Consider the following 23006-nt stretch of genomic DNA (forward strand, 5'->3'; position numbering starts at 1 on the left):
TTGCTGTAAATGGAGCTATTTTGCCTAGTTTCTATAGTGCTGGGTAGTTCATGAGATGTTAGGTGCTGATTATATTTTTTCTATAGCTTTAACTGCCGTCCAAAAGCAATGTACTAGATGTATAAAACTGGAAGATCTAAAGTAAAAGTGCCTCATAATCGTGTACTCCTTTGCACTTTCAAATGCCTGTTATGTTATTATCAGTTCTATGTTCACATAACCATTCAGTAATCATTCCTAAATGCAATGTCTACTAAAGCACTACTACTTTCGTGGATTAATGTTTTTAATGACTATTTTTTTTTTGCGATTTCTGACCATCACGATCATAAGACTGTTAGACCAATGAGTCTAATAACTGACATCGTCTGGACTTCATATTTCTGAAATCAATAAGTGCCTACTGTACGTGGCAGTTATCGGACAAGCATAAATGATGGCATTAACAGCGACCGAGTGATCGCCGACTCAGATTAGATTCTGAGCTTTCGCGTTTGGAAGAAGAGGCCACCAATATGTCTCAGGTCATTTGTTTTTGGTGCCCTGAACGAGTGGGGAGTCAATCCCACAATAAGGTTCTGCTGGTGGATTTCCAAAACGATAAGATGACAGATCAATCAATTGTTAGGCCCTGACCTTATACAGCCTTCGGTTGTCACAGAGTGGGGATGTGCATGTATGACCGCATGTCATCTATCTTCTTTATTACTCTTGGTGTAGCTTAATTAACTCTGCACCGTGATTGAATGGTGAAGGTTCAAGCGAATAATTCAAAGGTCAACTGGTATTACTGGAAAGTGTCATGTAATTCTTCATAGAAAATTTAAAGGAAATATAGTAGATGAGTTTTCCGCTGCTGCAGGGAGTCAGGAGGAAATATTATACTTCTGTGACACACACTTCCAAAACACACTCGTTGGCCCTCATCGATCAAACGTATACACACTAAAAAATTATGTGTACACTCACTTTTTTTTTGCAAAGATTGGTATGGACTTGTAGTGCAGTGTAGGGTTGTCTCGGATAAATGTTATTAGTGCTATTTCCCATTCACAAAGAGGTTCCCAGACTTGCTGTTAAGTTAGATATTTTATGCAAAATATTGAATTGTATTAGTGTTCAAATGATGATGATGATGATGATGATGATAATACTAATATATAGCCACACAGTCAGCACTTAAATCTTTTTTATCATAAGGTGAAGGATTCATGTATGGAGCTACAGACCTGTTTAAAAAGACAGACATGTCTATGGTACTATACTGTATGCATCTAAAAAGGGTTGTGCTAATCATAAATTCAAAATATTCAAACTCTGGAGACATGTCTCTCTTACAAATTTGGCAGTATCTGGCTCAGATACAGGAGAAATCCTCAGCACCTCCTCAGTCTGAGTCGGAGACTGGACTATTCACCATTGCTATTGACACAGTGGTGATTACTCTCCACACTTTTGATTTCTGACTTCCTTTGATCCCACTTTTCAGGCTGCCAAACAGACATTTCAGCAGGAGCTTCTCCTCTTGGTTGTATTGCTCATCTCAGTGTCATAAACTCAAGGGGCCAGGGGCCTCATGTACAAAGGTTGCGTACGCACAAAAACGTGGCGTACGTCCTTTTCCACGCTCACGTTCAGATATATGAAACCTGAAATGATCGTGGAAATGTGCGGTGCCCACGCCAACTTCATGGCTGGCGTACGCCCGTTTCTCCATCTATTGTTCCTTATGGCGACACTTAGTGGTTATGCTGGGAAACTGTTAATAATGTCAAAACATTAGTCATCAGAGTGATGCGCACATCAGAGACACACTTATGAACAATTAACACCTTGCAAATGGTGCAATCTGACGTGAGCGAGTATTTAGGGAAAGCAAGGATTTACTTGCAAACGATGATAATTGGCTCAGAAGCCGATTTCGGTCAGGAGTGTGCCAGTCAACCCTGAGACGAGCCACGCCAGCTGTGTGGGACGGAATCATCCGAATGTCATCCAGGTTCATCAAATTCCCATACAATGCTGTTAACCAGGCCAACATTAAAGCGCAATTTTCAGCGAGAGCCGGCTTCCCTAATGTAATCAGAGCTATAGACTGCACACACATTGATATAAAAGCGCTGTCACAGGATGAATTTGTTTACGTTAATAGGAAACATTTTCATTCCATCAATGTTCAAATCATATGTGATGCGCAAATGCAGCTAACTAACATCATGGCAAGGTGGTCTGGTTCAACGCACGACTCACTAATTATGACTAACGGCATGGGAACAGGTTGGAGGCTGGCACAGTGCGCGATGGGTGGCTTCTGGTTGAGTAAATTTTTATTTACTCTTTCAGGTTTATTCTTTATTCTTTTTATAAACTCTTTCAGGTTTATTCTTTTAATTGTCCCGTATGTAAACCAGCGCCGTGCACAATTCGGCATGTGCGCATTCAAATATCATGTTCTTTATTTTCTGCTGGTGAAATTAGAGCTACAGAGCTTTCTAACAAGCCCCTTAAAGTCTCCCTGTGTTCAGTATTCATGTCAGTAAAAACGGGCGTAAAGTTGGAAATGTTTGAAATGAAATGAAAATTCATTAATTGTGAGAAATAATAAAAAAATTAAACATGAGTCAAAGTGTATCCTGCCATATTTACGCACGAGCGATGTGTGAGCAGAAACCCTCCGCTTCACCTCCACCTTGAGATCTGACCATTTCTTTATAATCTGTGTGTGTGTGTGTGTGTGTGTATGTGTGTGTGTGTGTGTGTGTGTGTGTGTGTGTGTGTGTGTGTGCGCGCGCGCTGCTCAGATCCCACGGCATTTACAGACTCACGCACACGCTCCCACTCACGTCTTTTTTTGTCATATTTATCCCATACCAAACAAAATCTCCCTGCGCGTTTTCATTGAGGGAACTTGCTTGGATCCATGCGTACGCACACTTTGATACATCTGAATTTATTTGTGCGTACGTCACTTTCTGGGTTTTGGCGTACGCCAAGATTTTGTAGGAAATCCACGCACAAGTCTTTGTACATGAGGCCCCTGGTCTCTAAACCATGAATATATATGCGTGTGATATTCAAATTACAATAATTCATCAAATTTATCAAAGCCTGTTCAGGTGTGACATAATGAATCACATGTGATTACGGTGGCATGCGATGATTTTTGCACCTGAATCTCTTCCTGCGCGAGTGTGTTGCGTTTTGTTGTGTGTCATATATATTCTCCCCTTTGAAGATCCTGACCTTTTAGTTTAGATAATTAGCTTTGCACATTATTTGGTGGTGAATTTGTCAAAAGACAGACTCTGAGCCTATTCAATGCCTGAGATAATTACAGCTTGTCGGAGGAAGAATGGGAGTTATTATCTGTGGCTATAAAAGTATAAATCTCTATACACTTCAAAGTAAACAGGAGACTTTTACAGATTTTATCTTAGATCTTCGGTTTAAATGTGCCCTGTTTGATGGGTACCTTACTTTCTCTTTGCTGTTAGAGCAGGTGGGACACAGCGCAGGCAAAGAACATCTGAGAGAGGATTTGTTTGTAGCATGAAGGCATGACAATGTATGATATACAGCTGTATTTTTTGGGCAGTTTATAATGTAAGGATATCGTGATTCTTGATGTACAAACAGAAGAAACAAGATGGTTTCTGTCTGCTTTGTGTTGAATGCTATGAGTAATACAAAAAGCAACAATGATAACAAGTGTGTCTGTCTTGGTTGAAAAACAACCACAGTGCTCCGCTGCTTTAGGAAATTATGATTTGTTAATTGAAAGTATGTAAATCTGTGATAGAGTTCCAGAGTGACTCGCGGAGAAGTTGTCAAATCGTTCCATGGTCCGTTGGTCCATTCATTGTGGTTTGTTGACAGAAAATAATATTTATGTTTTACCCGTTCAACAAGATCAATAGTCCTGTTTGTTTTTGGTGCTATTTGTTCTTAGTGTCCATTTGCCTGACTTTTAACAGGATTACGCAGAAAATACCAATTCAATTTTCTTTAAATATGATGGGTGTTAAGGCAGAAGTCATTGAATTTTGAATCAGATCTGATTCAAAGGGTGGATGCGAGGATTCTTTTCATGTCCTTTAACATTGCAGGGTGGGACTTTCGTCAACATTTTTTGGTAATTTTCCTACAAATATTAACAATATTAATAACTAGCTATTTAGAGTGGTTATAATACTAGTGCAGTACCCACTCAGTATGTGCCTGTTTTTGTGATGTGTGTTGGGGTGGAGGAGTGCAAGTTAGCCGGTTGCCTTAACGTGAATCAAAACGCAAATATATATATAATAAATAATAAATAATTTGTTAAAAAATTCTAAATAAATCTGTAGGTTCTCTGTTGAGTACTTGCCAGCAATGGACCGCATCTGTTTATAATAGAGGTTTTCAAGTCAGAATGTTTGCTAATGAGTTGTATAAAATAGAAGAAACAATTTCCCATTAATTAAATGCAATATCTGTTTTTGGTTAGCGCTCTTGCCTTTGCAGCAAGAAGACCCGTGTCCCAGCCCCAGTTAGAACAAGGGCTTTTCTGCATGGAGTGTTCATGTTCTCCCTGTGTGTGCGAGGGTTTTCTCCGGGTTCTCCGGCTTCATCCAACCGTCCAAAAACAGGAGATATGAGGATTAGGTAAATTGAACACTCTAGGTTTGAGTGTGAGAGTGAATGGTTATCTCTATGTGGCCCTGCGATGGACTGGTGAACTGTCCAGCGTGTGACCCTGCCTATTGCCCTATGTCAGCTGAGACTGGCACAGCACCCCCCAAAACCCTCCTGTGGAGGTTAAAGGGGTAGAAAATGGATGGATTGATGTTTTTATGGATGAATTCCACGGCACAACAAGGGCGTAGTCTGTTCACTGCTACCTCAGCCTGTTGCCTCCATATTACACATGCTGTGTAGTAAACATGCTGTACAATAAACAAGAAGACACAATTCGTCTCAAAAATCCTATCCTCCGGTCAACATACATTCGTTTACATGCTCCACGATGCCTTCAAGGTTATTCCAGGAAATTGGCGCGAGTCCAAACACTTCAGCATTCCTCTCGGTGTCACAAACTTTTGATGGATGATGCTCGTCCTCACAGCGGTTGTGGCTGTCTACCTCCTGAGGCAAGGATAACGGATGGGCAGTGGGCGCCCCCGCTCAATACTCACTGCCCTTGATTAGTATGTCTATTGATCCTATATCAGTGATTATGTAAAAGATGTACACCCATAATTCATACTGATGAAAGGCTGTATATTCAATATCAGAATTACTGTGTGGCACTGAGGAGGGCTGAGCTTTCAATTCACTTTCTGAGATGCCACTGCATGACCACAGATATCAACTGTTCCCACAAAAGAAAAGAAAAAAAAGGTATTAGAAAGTAAAAGTTGCCCTGAAACTTATCCTGTATACTGTGGGAGTTTTTATCCAGCACTGATATAGTGTTACATTGCTGTTTGACAAGCTCATATTTCTTACAAAGCATAGCAGGATGAATATTCCTAATGTCACTAGAACAGGCCTGAACGCCTTTAGGGAGAAGATGACTACCTCATTTAAATGCAAACAAATCCTCCTGACTCCTCTCATCTGTTTTGATAATGTGGAGTGAGTATATTGACTTAGTTAATGAGGTGTAAATAGCTAATGGGAGTACTCTGGCGTTTACTTTTTATCTGCAGTACACTATCAAGCTATCACTCCTGAGAACCTGCTCCAAGGCGGCAGAACATTCTCAGGACTTAATGTGTCCCTGCTTTCTGAGGGATGAAAATGAAATGGGTACTGTGTCCGTGTCCCCATTCAGACCATGGAGCCAACCTCGATCCTGAGTGATCCCATGTGGATAGCACTAAGTATGACTGTTGACTGTTGACATCTCCCATGACCACATTAGCTCCCGTTCTTTTATTCTTTTTATTCTAACACAAACTTGAGTGTTTGCAACAGCGTTATATTGGTAATGAGTCTGACCGTAATGATGTGTCTCCTATCAGCGTGCTTGTCAGGGTGTGTGTCTGTTAAGACCAGTTGTTCTCACAGAGACCAAAACCTGGGCCTAATGAGGCAGAACCTCATTTCTGAGGAACTGTTAAGTTTCGGCCTAAGATTTGAATTGTGGTTAGGTTAAGGTTAGGGTGTGTGCTTGAGTGAATCAAAACCTATTCGCACTGCTCTCACATGAAATACGTTTTAATCATTAGACAAAAGACTTCAAATGTAAGGTAACCAATGTCAAAACTGTGGCAGTGGCTCCAAATAAATGAACGTGTGGGCATTACTTAGTGTAAAAAATAATCTGAAACTGCTGCAAATCAGACAAAGTCAGCTGAGGAGGTTGTGTCTAATGCATTCTATATTCATTCAGCTAAAGAATGTGGACATGTGTCCTCAAACAACCAGACTGTAAGAGCTGAGGATGCATTCAGGACAGATTAGTTGCGTCTATAGCGGTACTTAGTGTGGTATGGACATTATTGGATCACTAAAGATAGATGTTAATACCAAGTCTAAATGTAGTCCTTGTAATCGGATCTCGTTTAGCCATGGTATATGCTAATACGCATGGATCCAGGGATGCTGGAACAAATTGGAAAAGCAGGCAATTGTCTAGGACCTGAGCTGAATGTGAGTCCCTGCGAAGAACCTTAATGTCTGTTAAAGCAACACACTGCAGGATTTTGACCTTCAAATAAAGTCTCGAAGATAATTTTGATGGTACAGCAGCTGTCGCCAGGGGTAATGTCCGCCAAGTCAAAGCGTGAGCGTGTCCGCATGTCTTACATTAGCGCTATGGCACTATGGGTTTCGGTCAGCACCATGGCACAAATTGATCCACAAAATGTGACGGAATACGGCACACACACACACACAAACTCCTTTATGGTAATAATCTTGCATTGTTACTGACTACATGAACAAAATTAATCTTGAGAAAAAATTGCCATCTTTCCTTGATACCTAAAAGAGTCAGTCATTGACTTGAAATTCAAATTCTGGTGTTTGAAGGCCAAGTCCACCATGTACCTCCATGACCACCATGAACACAGGCCAGGGTGTAGCATGATGTCACACGTGGCTCTGGAGGATCTTAGATGCAGATGAGGAGATAACCCAGATGACATTATAAGGGTGATATGTGTAGAATTCTGCATTTATAAACGGGAGGAATGAAAGACGTGTGCACTTACAGACAGAGGGGAGCCTGCAGAATCCAGTGGCTTTGCAGCTTGAGCTAGGCTTTTATTTTAGCCTGGGCTGATTCCACTGAAAACATCCCATTTTTTCCCCCTTTCTGCTCTTTATTCCTCTGAACTTTATGGAGGTGCAGTAATGAACATCCACAGTACCACTTTAACCACAGTAAATGTTAAATTGCTTGTTTTGCTGGTTTTATTCCAGTGGTCACAGGAGCTGTAAACACTAACAGCCAAGCTACATAGATTATTCTGTGTGGAAAAGTTTCTGCTTCGTCTTTATTTGTGATTGTTTTCATGCGTTTGATTGGACTTGTTTGTCGTCTAAAGCAGCTGGTCAGGGCCTTTAGAAGTGAACAAATTATTTTTAAATTGAATTCAGCTGAATAATGTCCTCTGCTGTTTACACCTCGTTAGCTACAGTTGTTTGGTGTTTATTGAGGAAGAAAAGCAAAACTAACACTCAGTTGATATTTTATTAGGTATACCTACTCAAAGCTATGCCGTCTGGTCAAATTAAAAAAAAAATCAGCTCACAGAAGTTCTAAAGTTAATGTTTTATTGATATTTTTAGTATTATTTTTACTTTTTACTTCAATGAGGTTCTTGGTAGATACTTGGTAGGAATGTGTATCAGTGTCTCTGTGTGTTTGTTGATTTCTGTCCATAAAGATGAAAAGCAGTAACTGGTTTCTTCAATATTGGCTCATATTATTATTTTGTTTTGATTAAATCTGAAACGATTAATCGATGAATCGATTATTAATCAATTACTAAATTAATCGCCAACTATTTTGATAATCGATAATTGGTTTGAAACTTTTTTCATGATTAAAACAAGATTTCTGATTGTTTTAGCTTCTTAAATGTTAATATTTTCTTGGTTTCTTTGCTCCACATAAACAAAGAAATCTTTAAAACTGAATCATTTGGATTTGTGACAAAACAAGACATTCGAGAGCATCATCATTTCCAGCTTTGACAAACACTGATCAACATTTTTATGACATTTTATGGACAAAAACGATTCATCAAGAAAATAATCGACAAATTAATCGATTACGAAAATGAAAGTTAGTTGCAGTTTTTGCTAGTTTTGATATATATTGGGATAATTATAAGTTGATTTGAAAATGTTAACATGATTTTGGACACCACTGAGCCCTACAGTGGCGCACCACATGAGGTGGGACACATTAGGCCTGTAGTCCGCAATATGGTGTCTCATGGTTTGGGGTCAGCAAAATTATTAGCAAAAAAAATAAGTTATACAACGAGGCCTCGTCAGGCAGTACACATTAGTAACACTGTGTACAGTTCGTTCAAGTTAACCCATCATTAATCAGCGTGTGCTAGAAATGATTATAACATTATGGCATTGCCTGGTTGGAGTTTGCTTTGGGTTTTCATGTGACCTGAATCTCTAACAAAGTGTACAGAGTGAGCTGTGACACACGGATATACCCTCTGTCTACTTGAAGATAAAGAGCACCCTTAAGGAGTCGCAGGTTGTGATGAATTTCATGCTTGGACAGGCTCGTTGAAGTATGATAAAGTTATGATGGCATTAAGGGAAGCTCATATATCTAGAATGGGATCATTGTCCGTTTCTCTTTTTAATTCTATACTAGGTTTGTAATAAGAGATGTAAATGGTTTGAGATGGGGGCATCACGTTTACTAACTAACTTACTATTAATAATTGTTTTTTTGTAAATGACACCAAAGCTTATGTAATTCAGTGTAGCATCAGAGAACATTTGTTTAAAAGAATTAATGAAAATCCATGAATTTTGGAATGCAGTTATATTACCTGCTTTTCTTTGATGTGGCTGCTTTAATAGATATGTCATTTGAAATGTCTCTGACTGGTAAAAAAGAAAAACAAATCTATGTGCTTTCATGCTTTCTTTTGAAGCACAGCTGTGCACGCTCAGAAAAGCATGCCTTTGGTGAAACAACCCCCCAACCTACGATGTTCCCACTATTGTCAATGATGCTTTTCACTGCTGTCCTTGCTCCCTTTTCACAACAATGTCTCTGTTTTTTTTTTTGTGAGGGACATGGTGGGGGAAGGATCATCAAATTTTACCACCACTGCTTTCAGCATGGGCAATGCCACGTCTGTGGATGTGGAGTGGGACGATCAGTGGTTTTAGTGGAATAGACATCACAACTGCTTTGATCTGAGCCAAAAATTGTGTCAAAATACCTTTTTTTGGGTGTGTGTGTGTGTGTGTGGGGGGGGGGGGGTGGTTCCTCAGATGTCCCTTCCCTTTGTCCACTTTGTTCTAGGCTCATATTTTGGGAAGGCTTGGACGCTTTTATCTAACCTTCTATCGTGTCTTCAGATGAAAGTAAGTAGTGGGTCTCCTGAAAACAAAGCATCTCTCACCATTTTTGGAGTGGCTATATTATTTCAACCATCCCCCAAATTCAATATGTTTATTTTATTATTGTTCTTTTGGTTTTTTTTGTGCCTACACACTAAGAAATCAAAGTACGAGACTGTACCTTTTGCTGTCGCTCCAGTTGTACCCTATCAGGGTACAAGCACTGTACCTTTCTCAGTGTGTACAGGTACATTTTTGTCACTAGGGGTGCAGAAATGTGTTTTTTTAGAGGTACAAACAAGCAGGTACGCATTTTAAAGGTACAGTGCTTGTACCCTGATAGGGTACAACTGGAGCAACAAAGCATTTGTACCTTTTTTAGGTACAGTCTTGTTCTTTGATTTCTTAGTGTGTATTTGTGGTTAGTTTTCAAAGAGTGGGAAAATGGCTGCTGTGCTGCCAAAACAATTATGTAAATAATGTCAACATTTGAAGAAGAAGAAGCAAAGATATATGTATATAAATATATAAATATATTTTAGCTATAAGCTTTCAACAGGCATGAAGAGGCAGATAAAGCCCTGACAACAGGGAAGTCAATTAGCCTTGCCTTGTAACATTAATCACCTTTGACTGACAGTTAAGAGATAACTAGACATCCAGCCTTCCTTAAAAAGCCACTGAAAAGTAGCAATTTGTAAAATATGACAAGCTATAAAAATAAATTACCTGTAGTAATTTTCGAGGCCAGATTGAATTCCCCACACATCATAAAGCTCAGAGAAAGCATCTTAAATTCACATCTTCTGAGGTCTTTGCTCTGTCTTTCCATATTTTAAGCACTTTTACGACTCGGTCGCCGCCCCGCCAGGCAGTGACGAGTGATTCTCTCACAGCACGGGAAATCTAATTGGTAGGGACAGTGATTTGCAGAGTAAAAATGACTTTCGACAGCAAATTTGTCATCACATCTACGGTCCGCTCTCAGATGCTCAATTATTCTGGCTGTGGAGACGGCGTTGTTTTTCCAATGAGGTTCAGAGACAAACAAGAACATAAATCAAATGAGTGGATTTATACATTATGAGTAGTTTAATCCTGCACTGTTTTTACTACTTTAATGGTGTGGAAGTGATTCACACTTGTGATGCTGGACATAAGAGACAGATGCAGCACTGCCCTGACAAAAAGTTCATGATGTGATTGCATCAACTTAAAAAAGCTTTCACTGGATACACACCTGTGCATGAAAATATCTAGATTGATTATTCCTCTTTAAACTATCATATTTACTGCTGTCAGTAGCTTTAACACAACTGTCCGTTTTATTCAACACAACTTTAAGCTAAGGAACTAACCCCGGTTTTCCGTATTTTTCGAGTCCCTGCCAGGTCAAGGACCGAGGTACCCCAAGGAGCAAGGTACCAATCCCCATTACTCCTTGTTAATAGGACACTAAATTGACCCAAGCTACTCATTGTACTGGTCCAAAGCCTGGATAAATGGAAGGGCATCCGGCAAAAAAAATACAATAAAAATCAATCTGCCAAATCAAATATGCGGATCATCTGCTATGGAGACCCCTAAAGAGATGGAGTTGAAAGAACAAGAAAAAAGTGTAATACCTAAATAAATGTTAAAAGAGAATGGTTGGATTATGGACCTATTGAGACATCTTTTAAAAAAGATCTGCAGGCTCACTGGAGGAGTGGAGATGCCGTCTTCATTCGTGTAGACGGCTTGTGTTGTGTCCCCCACCCCCGTCCTAAACATCATCGAAAGCTTGTTTGCTCTGCACGCACACGCACACACATGCTTGGGCATGCACAGCCACTGGAGAGAACTGCTGTTGTCACCATGTAGGCTCACGTTACAGGTGACTGACCATGTTTCAGTGATGGTACGGTATGGTACAGGTGGAGCTAGAGCCACGACAGTCAGATGATCGGGTGACAGAAAACTGTCGCTCTCTTGGTGTTTCTTCACCGCCGGCAGCCTATTCTCATACAAAGCTTGACGTCTTGTTGAGACAAACCGCCAAAAACCATGCAAAACAAAATGAGAACTGGATGTCCTCTGTCGTCTGTTGTGTCATGTTCGATGTCGTTGTTCGTTTGTCATTGCACCGGTACAACGCCACTGACCTTGCCCTCTGCGCCACACCCCGTTCCAAACCAAACCAAACTGTACCATGATGGAAACAAGTCATATGAGAGCTGTGACTCACAGACACATCTACAGAGATACAATATGATTAGGTGATTATTCTCTGTAGATTTGTCACTATATTCAATCACTGACACATTGTTATACTTTTGTCGTCATTGTAACTTTTGACATTATCGTACAATGACAATATTGATTTTATTCGAGCAGTCAGAAATACATGCAGCTGGCAAATCAATGTAATACACAAAAACAGTGTTGACCTTTAAAATCAAATTGGGTCAAAATGTACTTCAAAACTGTTATTATTATTTTACCCCAATACTTGTTTATTTCTCACCATTGGTCAGTATTACTGTATATAGCCTGGTTGTATTAAACAATTTCACACCCCAAGGTTAGAAACCATCACTGTTTCTCAAGCTGGGGAGCTGACCCAACCTGGGTGGCTATAAGAGCCAGTGTGCATGACCATGGAAAAAAAAAAATATCTGGTGTGGAAAGCTGAATATAAATAAACCAACACAAACACTTCCACGCCTTCACTTTCAGTGCTGTCAGGATTTAGGTTTCAGACAAAGCGATGGGAGTGGACAGAATTCTTGACAGGTCAGAGAAGAAAAGAAAAGCAGATGACGCTTATTGGACAAACACATCAATCAAAGAAGTCAATAAAATGTGATGGAGCCTATCTTTCTCCAGAGTTCACCGGCAGAATAACAGACAGTCACTGTCTTTTATTTACTACGACGTGCATCATTATAACATCGTTTCAGAAAAAGTAACTGTAACATTCAATTAAGGCTCATGCTTTTCCCCGGCATCTTTCACAAAATAAACTTTTGAAAACTTTGTCAACTCGGTGCCACAACCGGCACAGAAATCCTGTCTCAGTGAAGATATACCACGAAATTACTTTTTTTCAGTCGGCAGTGTCTCTCTCGTGTCATCTCCCAGTTTATCTCTTAAAGGCTGGAGTCCTTTACTGTCACACACCTGTGCTTCTTCCACACAAACAATGCTGCGTGGAAACCCACTGCAGTGCAGCGCCACCGTGTCTGCTGAGGCAGGAGGGAAACAACTAGAGCACAAACGCTGCTGGTTTACGATCAGCTCCTGGGAGCTCGGCTCACACTACACTGACACTGCAGCCGTCAGAGCAGTGACAACGTGAGGAGGGGGTGAACATTCACGCTCCTGCCTAAAACCCCAGTCCCTACGTGAAAGGAGACTTTTGAGTCCACACACACACACATTTAGGACTGTCAAACCCACAGAAACTTTTTGTTTACTTAACTTGACACAGACACACATTTGACACATTTGTTCTTGCAATGTGTAAAGATGATGTAACCTGATAAGTTCAAGTACAATTAAAGGGAAACAAATACTTTTCATGTTTGATCTAAAATATTTATTTATTTATAACTTAAACTCATCATTAAATGGTCACTGAGTTTATGTTCTAGTTTATCCAACTTAATGTCTAATATTGCTATTGTTATTATTATTATTATTATTAGTAGTAGTAGTATTCTTATTCCTATCCTATAATTTATGAAGCTGATATGGCCTAATTAGTTCAAGTCCAATTAGCAAGACACACATTGATCATCAAACATTATGTTTTTAATACTTGATTTGATTACATTTTGTAAATGACACGGTCACTTTCACGTTCATTTAAATGAAAACAAATGTGTTCACTTCACGACAAGAGTGATGTTCAGTGTAAAAAAAAAAAAAAAAAAAAACTGTGTAAAATGTGCGACTTTCCAATTTTCTAGTACACCAAACTTAATAGAAATTAGTCAAAGCAACATTCCATTTACAGGTTGAGTGAAGTAGCTGTTAAAACGTTATGATATAAATTATTTCAGGTAATACCAGAGTGAATTATATTTTAAAAATGACACGGTATACATATGTCTTCATTAAGCTTGAGTACAAGTTTAAACAGACTCACTCAGCCGACCCCGAATCTGGCATAAATCGTTAAAAAAAAATATCAGGAATGCCTTCCTTAATAGGGTTTAAGAGTCTTAAATCGCGCCTAGTCTAACTGTGCTCGTGGGTTAAAAAGAGATTTATATTTAAAGAAATTATTAAAGGCTGCCTCTTAACTGACTTGTCCTGGAGCCAATATGACATACATTAACTGACCTTATAGTCCTCTTCATAAATCAGTGAGCCCGGTAATTTTACATTTAGATCACTCGGAGCTGAACTAATCAGTAATCTCATTTGAAAGTGGATTGCTTGCAGTTTTGCAACGAGCAGGTCGACAATGAGAGCAGCCGTGACCCCGCTGCTGCTCACACTCACTGCATGCTCAGTGTTACAGAGTAAGGTTAATTAAGGTTAATTAATCCAATTTGGAGAATATGTATGGACACACTCTTTTTCAGCACTTACGTCGTGACTTCATATTCGCAGCGTCGCCTGTTATTTTTTGTTTTAAATAAATCGAAAATAAAACACTTTTTTTTGTATTTTTGAAACTTAACATAAAACAATGGGGTGTGATATAGCTTAACAAGCTATTATTAGATTTAATTAGATCCACTTGAAAATATGTATCCCCTTCCACCCGCCGCCACGGTTATCAGTGCAGACATGATGCCTCCATGTGATCTATGAATTACATTTACGCGGCTCCACCAGGATATACGCCATTAGTGTAGGCAATCATTGGAAGTGGTTACGACCTGCTGTTGCTTCCATCAACTGTCAAAGGAAAATTAGCTCACTTTAATAGTGCACTGGTGTCAGAACAATGCCAGCAATAGTTTTGTAATGTTCAGTATGTGGTGGGCGTATTGAATGAAAGGTAACCTGATTACCAGTGGAGCTATTAAAATCCCTCATGCGTGACCAGCCGCAGCAAACCCTCGCTGCTCAGAGGAGTGGCTGCACGTTGCTGCTGGACTCTACATATTAGTGGATGTGAATCTATTGATTTCAAACCTTTTTTTTTTTCTTCGCCCTAATGCATTCAGCTCATGCAGGACACCGTTGCTAATTCACAAAATACATTTGTTGTGGTGCAAGGTACAATAATAGTCTTTATTCACGTGCATTTATCCAGCAGGTTTATGTTGTCTGCCTTAGCATATGCTACATGTGACTGTGCCCCACTGAAGGACTTTTAATTCAGGAAAATGAATTGAAGCAGTGGCTCTCAAACTATTTGTAGCAGCGGTGTTGAACTCGCGGCCAGCGGGCAACATGTGACCCACCTTTCAATATCAAGTTATATTTCTGTATGTTTTGTCTAGTAATATATACGTTTTTCATCATGAAGACCTTTTTATTGTGAACGTTATGTCAGTCCATATCAACACACAATTGTTGTTGTTTTTTTCAGTCGACCACCCCCCTACTGGCCACACTAGATCCTTTTTGGCCCCAGGTGTAAATAGGCCGAGCAAAGTCATGTGCTCCTGAGAATGTGGGAGGAAATGCCATAAATACAAACTTTGCTTCATGTTTTCTCTGACATTTTCCACTATTTAAAGCTTGACATCCACTCTTAATTATATCATCTTAATGTGTTTAATGGCGATTGATTTGAGAATGAGCAACTGCCTCAATGAACCTCCTCCTAATATATCATCGACTGAACTTTCTCTCTCACTGTTTTATAATAATTGCAGTTCATATTAATAGAAATCGTACCTGAATGCTCATTATTTTTAATCTATATAAAGTCATTCAAAAATGCTTCTTGTGGAAATTCAAATCAGTAAATCTGTTGTGTGAATATGCCGAGCCCCTCTTAAAATCCTTAAAGTGTGTTGCATTTACCCAATCCACCTCATTTAATTGTAAATAAGGTCACATTGAGGTTCAAATCATTTGTTTAATAGCAGAAAAGGTAGATCAGTAGCGGTTGCACTGTGGTTTTCTAAATCTAGAAAACATTTTTGTTCGTTAGTGCTTTCACTGTGACTGTTCTATAAATCTGAGGTCAAACCACAATTATGTATAGTCACTGTTTTGTTATTCTTATATGCATTGTTTACCTGTTTAATTGTTTTACCTCTTAACTCGTGCATTTTCAAACATTACAACCCCAAACCAAGATACTGTACAACATGTTTGCCTTTGAACAACACATTAACAATAATGCAACTGTTCACATGTATCCACAACTAATTTAATTAGAATGACTTGGTAAAATTGAGCATTTCTTGCAAATTTTTTTTGTTTACAGTACTATATTCCATCACATTGCTGTCCCAATTTTGGCTCTGTTAAGTAACTTCTTTCTGATACAATGAACCTTGGATCTCTACAGACACATGGAGGGGGTGATTTTACCTGAGGCAAAGCCAAAGGCTGTGTACCCACCACACACACAAAAAAAAAAAAGTTTAGTTTGTTGCTGCAGAAGGGTCAGCCTCTCTTTGAGATATATACATGTATTTTCTTATTTTGGAAATGTTTCTGTCTAGTAAAGAAATGGAAGGTATCATGATGTTGCTGTACCTGTATATAATTGATGAGGTGCAACACAGTGATTCTGTGGTTTGCACTGCTGCCCCACACACAACGTGGGTTTGAACCTTGTCCCTTGGGAGTTTACAGCACTGCATTTGTCAGGTTTAAGCCTCAGTCCAAAGAACTATAGGCCAGGAACCTTGCTGAAGTGTGCAAGTGTGAGCCCTATAATAAACTTGCAACCTGTAGCGAATGTTTCTCTGCCTGCTGCTTGCTGCTTTAGGCTCCTTGGGCTGTGACCTTGAATAAAAAGCCAGACAACCTGATGTTGGAAAAACACAGTCATTTATTCATGACCGCATGAATAAACTTGTGAGGATGTTTTGCTTACTGCTCTTTTTCCTTTGAAATTTTCAGACTTGGAGAACTTTAAGACTCACAGAAGAAGCTCTGTCTCCGTCCGTGAAGGTCAAGGCGTGGTTCTGCTGTGCGGCCCTCCGCCACACTCTGGAGGTAAAACACCGCATTATCATTTTTATTGACTGTTTGGACTGTGTTGGCAAGCATGCAAAAACAGATGTCTGTTTTAAACTGGTAATTATAAGCTGGCTGACTGAGAAACAGATGTGAATGAGATCGCAGTGTTTGACATGTTTTCAGATGGGTGTATGTGGTTTGAAGCGCCCAGTGTTTGGTTGGGCCTGTGCTGATTAAGATCCAGCTGTTGCAGTGGCACCTTTGACTTGGTAATCAACACCTTACATCTGTTGCTATGGGACCTGAAAGGTTTCAAAGTGAGTCTTGCATCTCTTAGGTGACATCAGTCTTGGTCAGGGCATGAGAAGTGCAACAGCGTCACTGTCAAAACCCTGCAGCTGAGGCTGCTTTGATTAAAGCCCTAATTTGCTGCTTCATTGTAATGTTAAACTATTGTATAACAGCCCAGTTTATTCACCATTGTCCCTCAGACTGAAGAGAAACAATAACCATGAATGAGTAATGTGAATTTGAACACGGGATTGTCTTTTTCTTCTGCAGTGTGACATATTTCAGAGCGAAATGTTGGCAGGATGTAGTTACAGGGAGCATTTAAATCAAATATGTTTGATTTAAATGCCTCCACCTCCCACACTTGCACTGCTGGATGAGGAGGAAGAGAAAAAAATGGAATCAGACTTCAACCACGCTTTTATATGCTGACTGATAACACCCATCTCCTATGATATCCATTCACTAATTATAGTATAGACCTACAAGCTAAAGGTCAAGTGCATTTAGACCCCTTTCAGACCTGGTATTATCATCCGTCCTCAGTGAAACGCTAGCACTAAGTATGACTGTTCACACTTGGCGTTAAAATGTTACCTGGATTTTACATCAGGTCAGCCTGATGGGGATTTTGACCTCTTGTCAAAATCTATTAAGGATTTTTATGTTCACAGTAAATTTGCATCTTTTGCTCAGCTACAATCCAGTTATGATCTCCCGTCTAGTAATTTTTTCCCGTTATGTGCAAGTAAGGAGCTACATGTAAAGCAACTAGCAACTTTCAGTCCACTGCCCAAAGAACATACCTTTTATGACTGAATGACATAAACTCCTACCTCGAAATACTTGATTTTGCAGCTTGTTCGTTTATTCTTCCAGGCTACTCTCTCATATTAGTTCATATTAGTGATGCATGGGCCTTCGATTTAGGAGAGCCCATAACTGATGATCTGTGGGGCAGGGTGTTGAGCGGATCAGGATATGCTCCATCAATGCCAGACTGCAGCTTATCCAGTCGTTCATTGGTTGCATTTTTAAAAAAAACCATGCTGAACACAATTTTGTGATAAATGTAAGGCAGCTGAGGGGACTCTTGGACAACTGTTTTGGTTCTGGCCCAAGATCTCATCTTTCTGGGCCATCTTCCACCTCTAAAGTGTCATTTATACGAGACAATTAGATCCTGATAGTCATTAAGCAATTTTTGCTTGCTCCAGTTATTCCTACAAACTCCCTTCTGCTTTACAACTCACTCTCAGATTTGGCATGGCAGTTGCTCCACGTGTGATTTTAAAGGAGTGGAATTCGGCCTCTCCTCCAGCTTTAACCACTTCTTCCCTGACCCTCTTTTTGGAGTCCCTGCTCGAAAATGACGTGCCCAAATAGAGTAAATCTCTGCAGTTACAAGCTCTATGTGGATTATCTTGGTATCGAAATACAGATAACACTTGTGAGATTCGATCAGAGGTGTAAGTATCACTGTAAATGCCACTGTGTCAGAGTAAATGTACATGGTACACAGCATAACTGAAGGATTTTTTTCTCTCACCTAAAAAGATATTGCATTTTAAAGCAAACATCACCTTTAAAATATGCAGTAGGAGCTTAAAAACACACGGAGGTTATGTAACAACATGTAGACATGAACTGTGCAAAGTCTGATGCTGCTGAAATGAAGCAGAGTGAAATTACATAGGTTTTAGTAAAGAGATGTCTAGGCTTTCTCTCTTTTGGCACAGTTTGGCACCATCTGTGCCATTTGAGATTTCTTAGGTACCAAATTATTAAAAAACCATTTAATTGTATTTATATGTCACAACAGATCTAAAAAGAACTTGTTTTGAAAAAAAAAGTATGATAACTCGCTGTAAATCGATGCTTCCTGTGCGGTGCGTAATAACAACTCTGTGACTCTGCAGCGTCTTCAGTTACGCCGCGCCATAGCTCTGGCTCACCTTGATCAATTAGGGTGATTGACAGCTCGTTTTAAACCTCTAAACCGGTAGAATCAGACCTCGGTCTCCAAATGCATGTGAATCACTTCATTAGCGAGTTAAAAGGACATAAATGCATATGACACATTTGTGCGGACATTCGCCCTTCTCTAATCAGAACGATATATTGTCGCTCTGTAATGATCAATCAGACTGGGATTTGTTCCCAAAGCATGCTGGAAAGCGTTGTTCTTCATTAGAAGTGGTTTTGTTCCAGTGGAAATAACTTATTTTGATAAAGAGCAAAGATAAGACAACATTTCTGCTTGTATTTCTTGAAAGTCAGTTGTTGTTTTGCTCTTATTTTGGGGCTGGATCCGTGAATCTTGGTCGCAGAGTGATAAAAAAAAATGGTACCGCTGGAATCTGTGGGTTCTCCGCTGTCCAGTTCACGCATGTTTTTTTTGTCTACATAATCACGCTGACGCTCCGGTGCCGCTTTTTCAATGTGTGTGCTGTAATGTTTTTTTTCGCTCCTGCTGGTTTGATCCATCGGTGTTTTAACTGTGTTTCGTGAACATAAGAATGGTTTATATGAGCTTTTAGCTGAGTCAGACAATCAGACAATCGGACTGTTTTGTGCAAGAAAGTATTCAAAGATGCGTTTAGCAACACATCTAAATAATGATTTTGACTGCACTATCTTGTCATATGTTTGTTGTATGTATCTGGTAAAGGTTGTGGAAGCTCTTGATCCTCGGTCAGTTAATAAATACTTGACTTAATATGCTGCCCCTGTCTTTATGTGGTTGCTGGACACATCTTGTGTTCTGTTTAGATATTTTAGATCATACATTAGATTCATGTAAATAATATTTGTTTATCAAGTTGCCATCTAGTGGACACAAGACAGACTGTTAATCATCTAACAACAGATTGATAGTGTTCTTTATGCACTTATTGAATGGGTCACTTTAATCATTATCAGAAAAAAATGCCCCCCCACCCCTGAAATTTTCTTCAGGAGCTGCCACTGAAATTGAATACAGTGATATGCATCTGGTTTAGAGGAGATCAGCTGAAAAGGCGGTCTCTAAACTGTCCTGAGGACAGATTGCATTTATGCAGCCCAGGAACGTGGACACAGCAGAATGTGGTTTTGTGAGCTAGCTTAGCTGGGTATTTACTTTTTGTGAGTAGTTATTCATGCCAAATCTAACACATAAAATGTGCCACCATTGCAGAAGATGAATTTTAATACCGAATGCCTAAAAAAGCATTGAGAGTGTTATTTTTGACAAATTACAGTCTTGTCTTAAAGTGACCATCTTGTGGCTTAGCGTCATATTTAACATAGCAGACACAATCCTAGTTTCAAAAATCTTGGCCAACTCTTGCCAAGAAAGCAAATTGAATAAAATTGCTGATGTACTGCTTGTCATGTTTCACAGTCCACTGTTATTCCAGGAACACGTGGCATGGATTGGATTTGCCATAATGCCTTGTATGAATTTCTAAGTTGAAACTTTGAGCTTCTTCATATTTCCTGCTTAATTGCAGCAGATGCGTCCTTTCATTGCTTCTCCCCTCCTCTTACTGCCCAGCGACAGCTGCCTGGATTACACTCCCCCAGCTGACATCCACCCAATATCACTGATCCCCACGCTGGTCCACTGCTGTGGTCAAAATGATGCTTGTCACGAATTGACTGTAATTGTTTGGAGCTTTGTGTCCTTTTGGGGGTTTTATCTGGTGGAAGCTTGGCAAGCTCTGTGGCAATGTGGACTTTAAGGTTTATTTGCAAATAGTTCAGCTGGCGTGTCTGTACCTGACTGCCGTCTATACTGTTGCTGCACCCACTCTTTATTCCTGCCAATTTGTGCTGAAGTAATCCAATTAAGCTTTGGTTTTTAAGACCAACGGGGAAATAATTCCAACATGTCGGGCATCTTCAGGCACATGAAAAGCCCCCTCAAGACACTTGTCTCCTCACTAATAGAGAGGACCAATACAAGCTGTCAATTAGAAGTTCATTTTAGTGAGTCATATCTCTCAGGTGGAGCAGAGGCTACTATCACTTATCTCTCGATGGCTGCTGTGTGGTCCAGCTTGCATTGATGAGGGGGGGATTCCCTCACCTCCTCATTTTCAATCTGGTGTTATTTCCTCATTGTATTTACAAAATAAATGCCAATAAATGTGCAAAATGTGCAGTTTTAGGGATGTATTTAATGAAACCAGATGTATTTATTTCCATTCAATTTTTCAAATATACCATCATACATTTGTGGGTTAAGACAAAAACAGTGTATCTAGTCTCCGTAGGTTGTACGCGGTTTCCCTGTCATTTGTTGTTATTATTTTTATTTTTGAGAAAATATTGAGAAGCGCAAAGTTTTTGCCTGAGATACATGTCACACTGAAATGGAGCAGAGAGTAAGAAGTCTATGTCAGTCCTCCAGCTGATTTTGATGGGAAATTATATTTTGAACAGTAACGGTACTTGTGAATGACAGCCATGCTCTCCATGCTGAAACATAAGAGAGAGAAAGAGAGTCCCTCATAATGTTTTTTTTTAATTGTATTAATTTAATGCAATATTTAACTCTATGCTATGCAATAAGGGGAGTATTGCTAATTTAAATGGATTATTATGACCATTCCTCAACATTAAAGGCATTTTAATAGTCGCTTTGGAGTTTTTTTCCTTGACTTTGTTACATAGGCATAGTTACAGATCGATTATTAATCAATTGCTGAATAAATCGTTAACAAATTTTATAAGCAATTCATCAGTTTGACTGTTTATATATATATATATATTTATTTTTTTTTATCAGATTTTTCAGCTTCTTAAATGTGAATATTTTCTTTGCTGACATAGGGCGATTGGTGGGCTACATCCTGGACAGTTTGCCAGTCCATCACAGGGACACATAGAGACAAACAACCCCCCCACTCTCACATCTACGGTCAATTTACAGTGTCCAATTTACCAAATCCCCATATTGAATGTTTTTAGGCTGTGGGAAATGCATACATGGGGAGAACATGCAAACTCCATGCATAAATGCCCTTGTCCTGGCCAGGTCACAAACACATGTCTTCTTGTTGCAAAGGCAAGCGTGCTAACCACTACACCTAACATGTGGCCTTTTAAGAAATCATTTAGCTGAATAATCATAATTTTCCCGTTTTTGGAAACACTGATCCACTCATTTTCTGACATGGACCAAACGATTACTCGGTTAATCTAGAAAATAATGGGCAGATTAATAATCGTTAGTTGCGGCTCTCGCAAGGTTCCTGGCACTAAACACGCACACACGGTCAGCCGAGCTGTTGGTTAGGGTATCAAACAATTTAAATGTTGTTGGTGCAGCAGCAAGGAGAGTCAGTGATTTGGCAACAGCATTGTGACTGCCTTAAGCGGCAGGGTTGAATGTCACATGACCTGAAAGCTTCCTCAGTTACATGTTGTTTTATATTTCCATGTAATTTAAATGTAATCAGCCTGGAAAAAAAAAAATGAGTGGCATCAGATATGTTTTATGAAAACCTCTCACTAAACTGAGTTCTTCGTGGTAATTGTTCACTCTGGGAAAATGTGTATGACTGTAACTGGTAGTTGGTGTAAATGTGGTGCTTAACTGGATTTGTTTATTGTGTCCAACCTTTTCTTTGGTGGATCATTTAGAAAAACAAATCAGCCGAGAGCTTGAAGCCAATAAATCTCATAAATTAAACTACAATAAATGCATTTTGCTAACATGCAGAGAGGACTTGATACAGCTTACTGTGGTATGCTATAAAGCTTAATTGTATTCCATACTGAATATTAAAGATGCCTCGATGAGCTGCACTGGTGCGATGGATGACATTTTCCTTCATTGCCATTAACACACTGTTTTTTTTTTTTTGTTCTGAATCAAACCCACAGCACCCTCCTGCTGTATAGACTCTGTTAAACACCAAATGTTGATTAATCTGCTGCTGAAAATAGGCTCTAATAAATGCAAGTTTGAGATTAGTTCACTTCAAGCCATAGTGCCTCACTGTTTTAATGGCTCAGCCTTTTTCTTTCTTTCTTTTTGAAAAATGAAACTAAAAATGTGTGACCTGTTTTTTTAAAGATTTATATCTTCAGTATTTATGAAT

The 23006-nt window shown here is 39.4% G+C and overlaps 1 protein-coding gene across 1 annotated transcript in view; it reads left to right on the forward strand.

The window, feature by feature from the left end:
* Positions 1-23006, forward strand: part of cntn4 (contactin 4) — a gene marked incomplete at both ends in the record, with an annotated part of 203519 nt that overhangs the window by 70284 nt on the left and 110229 nt on the right. Inside the window, one exon of the mRNA XM_083892325.1 lies at positions 16564-16659. Within this exon, the coding sequence (XP_083748451.1) occupies positions 16564-16659 (96 nt within the window). The remainder of the gene's footprint in view (positions 1-16563; positions 16660-23006) is intronic.

Source organism: Microchirus variegatus, assembly GCF_963457635.1.
Source record: "Microchirus variegatus genome assembly, chromosome: 7".
NCBI lineage: Eukaryota > Metazoa > Chordata > Actinopteri > Pleuronectiformes > Soleidae > Microchirus > Microchirus variegatus.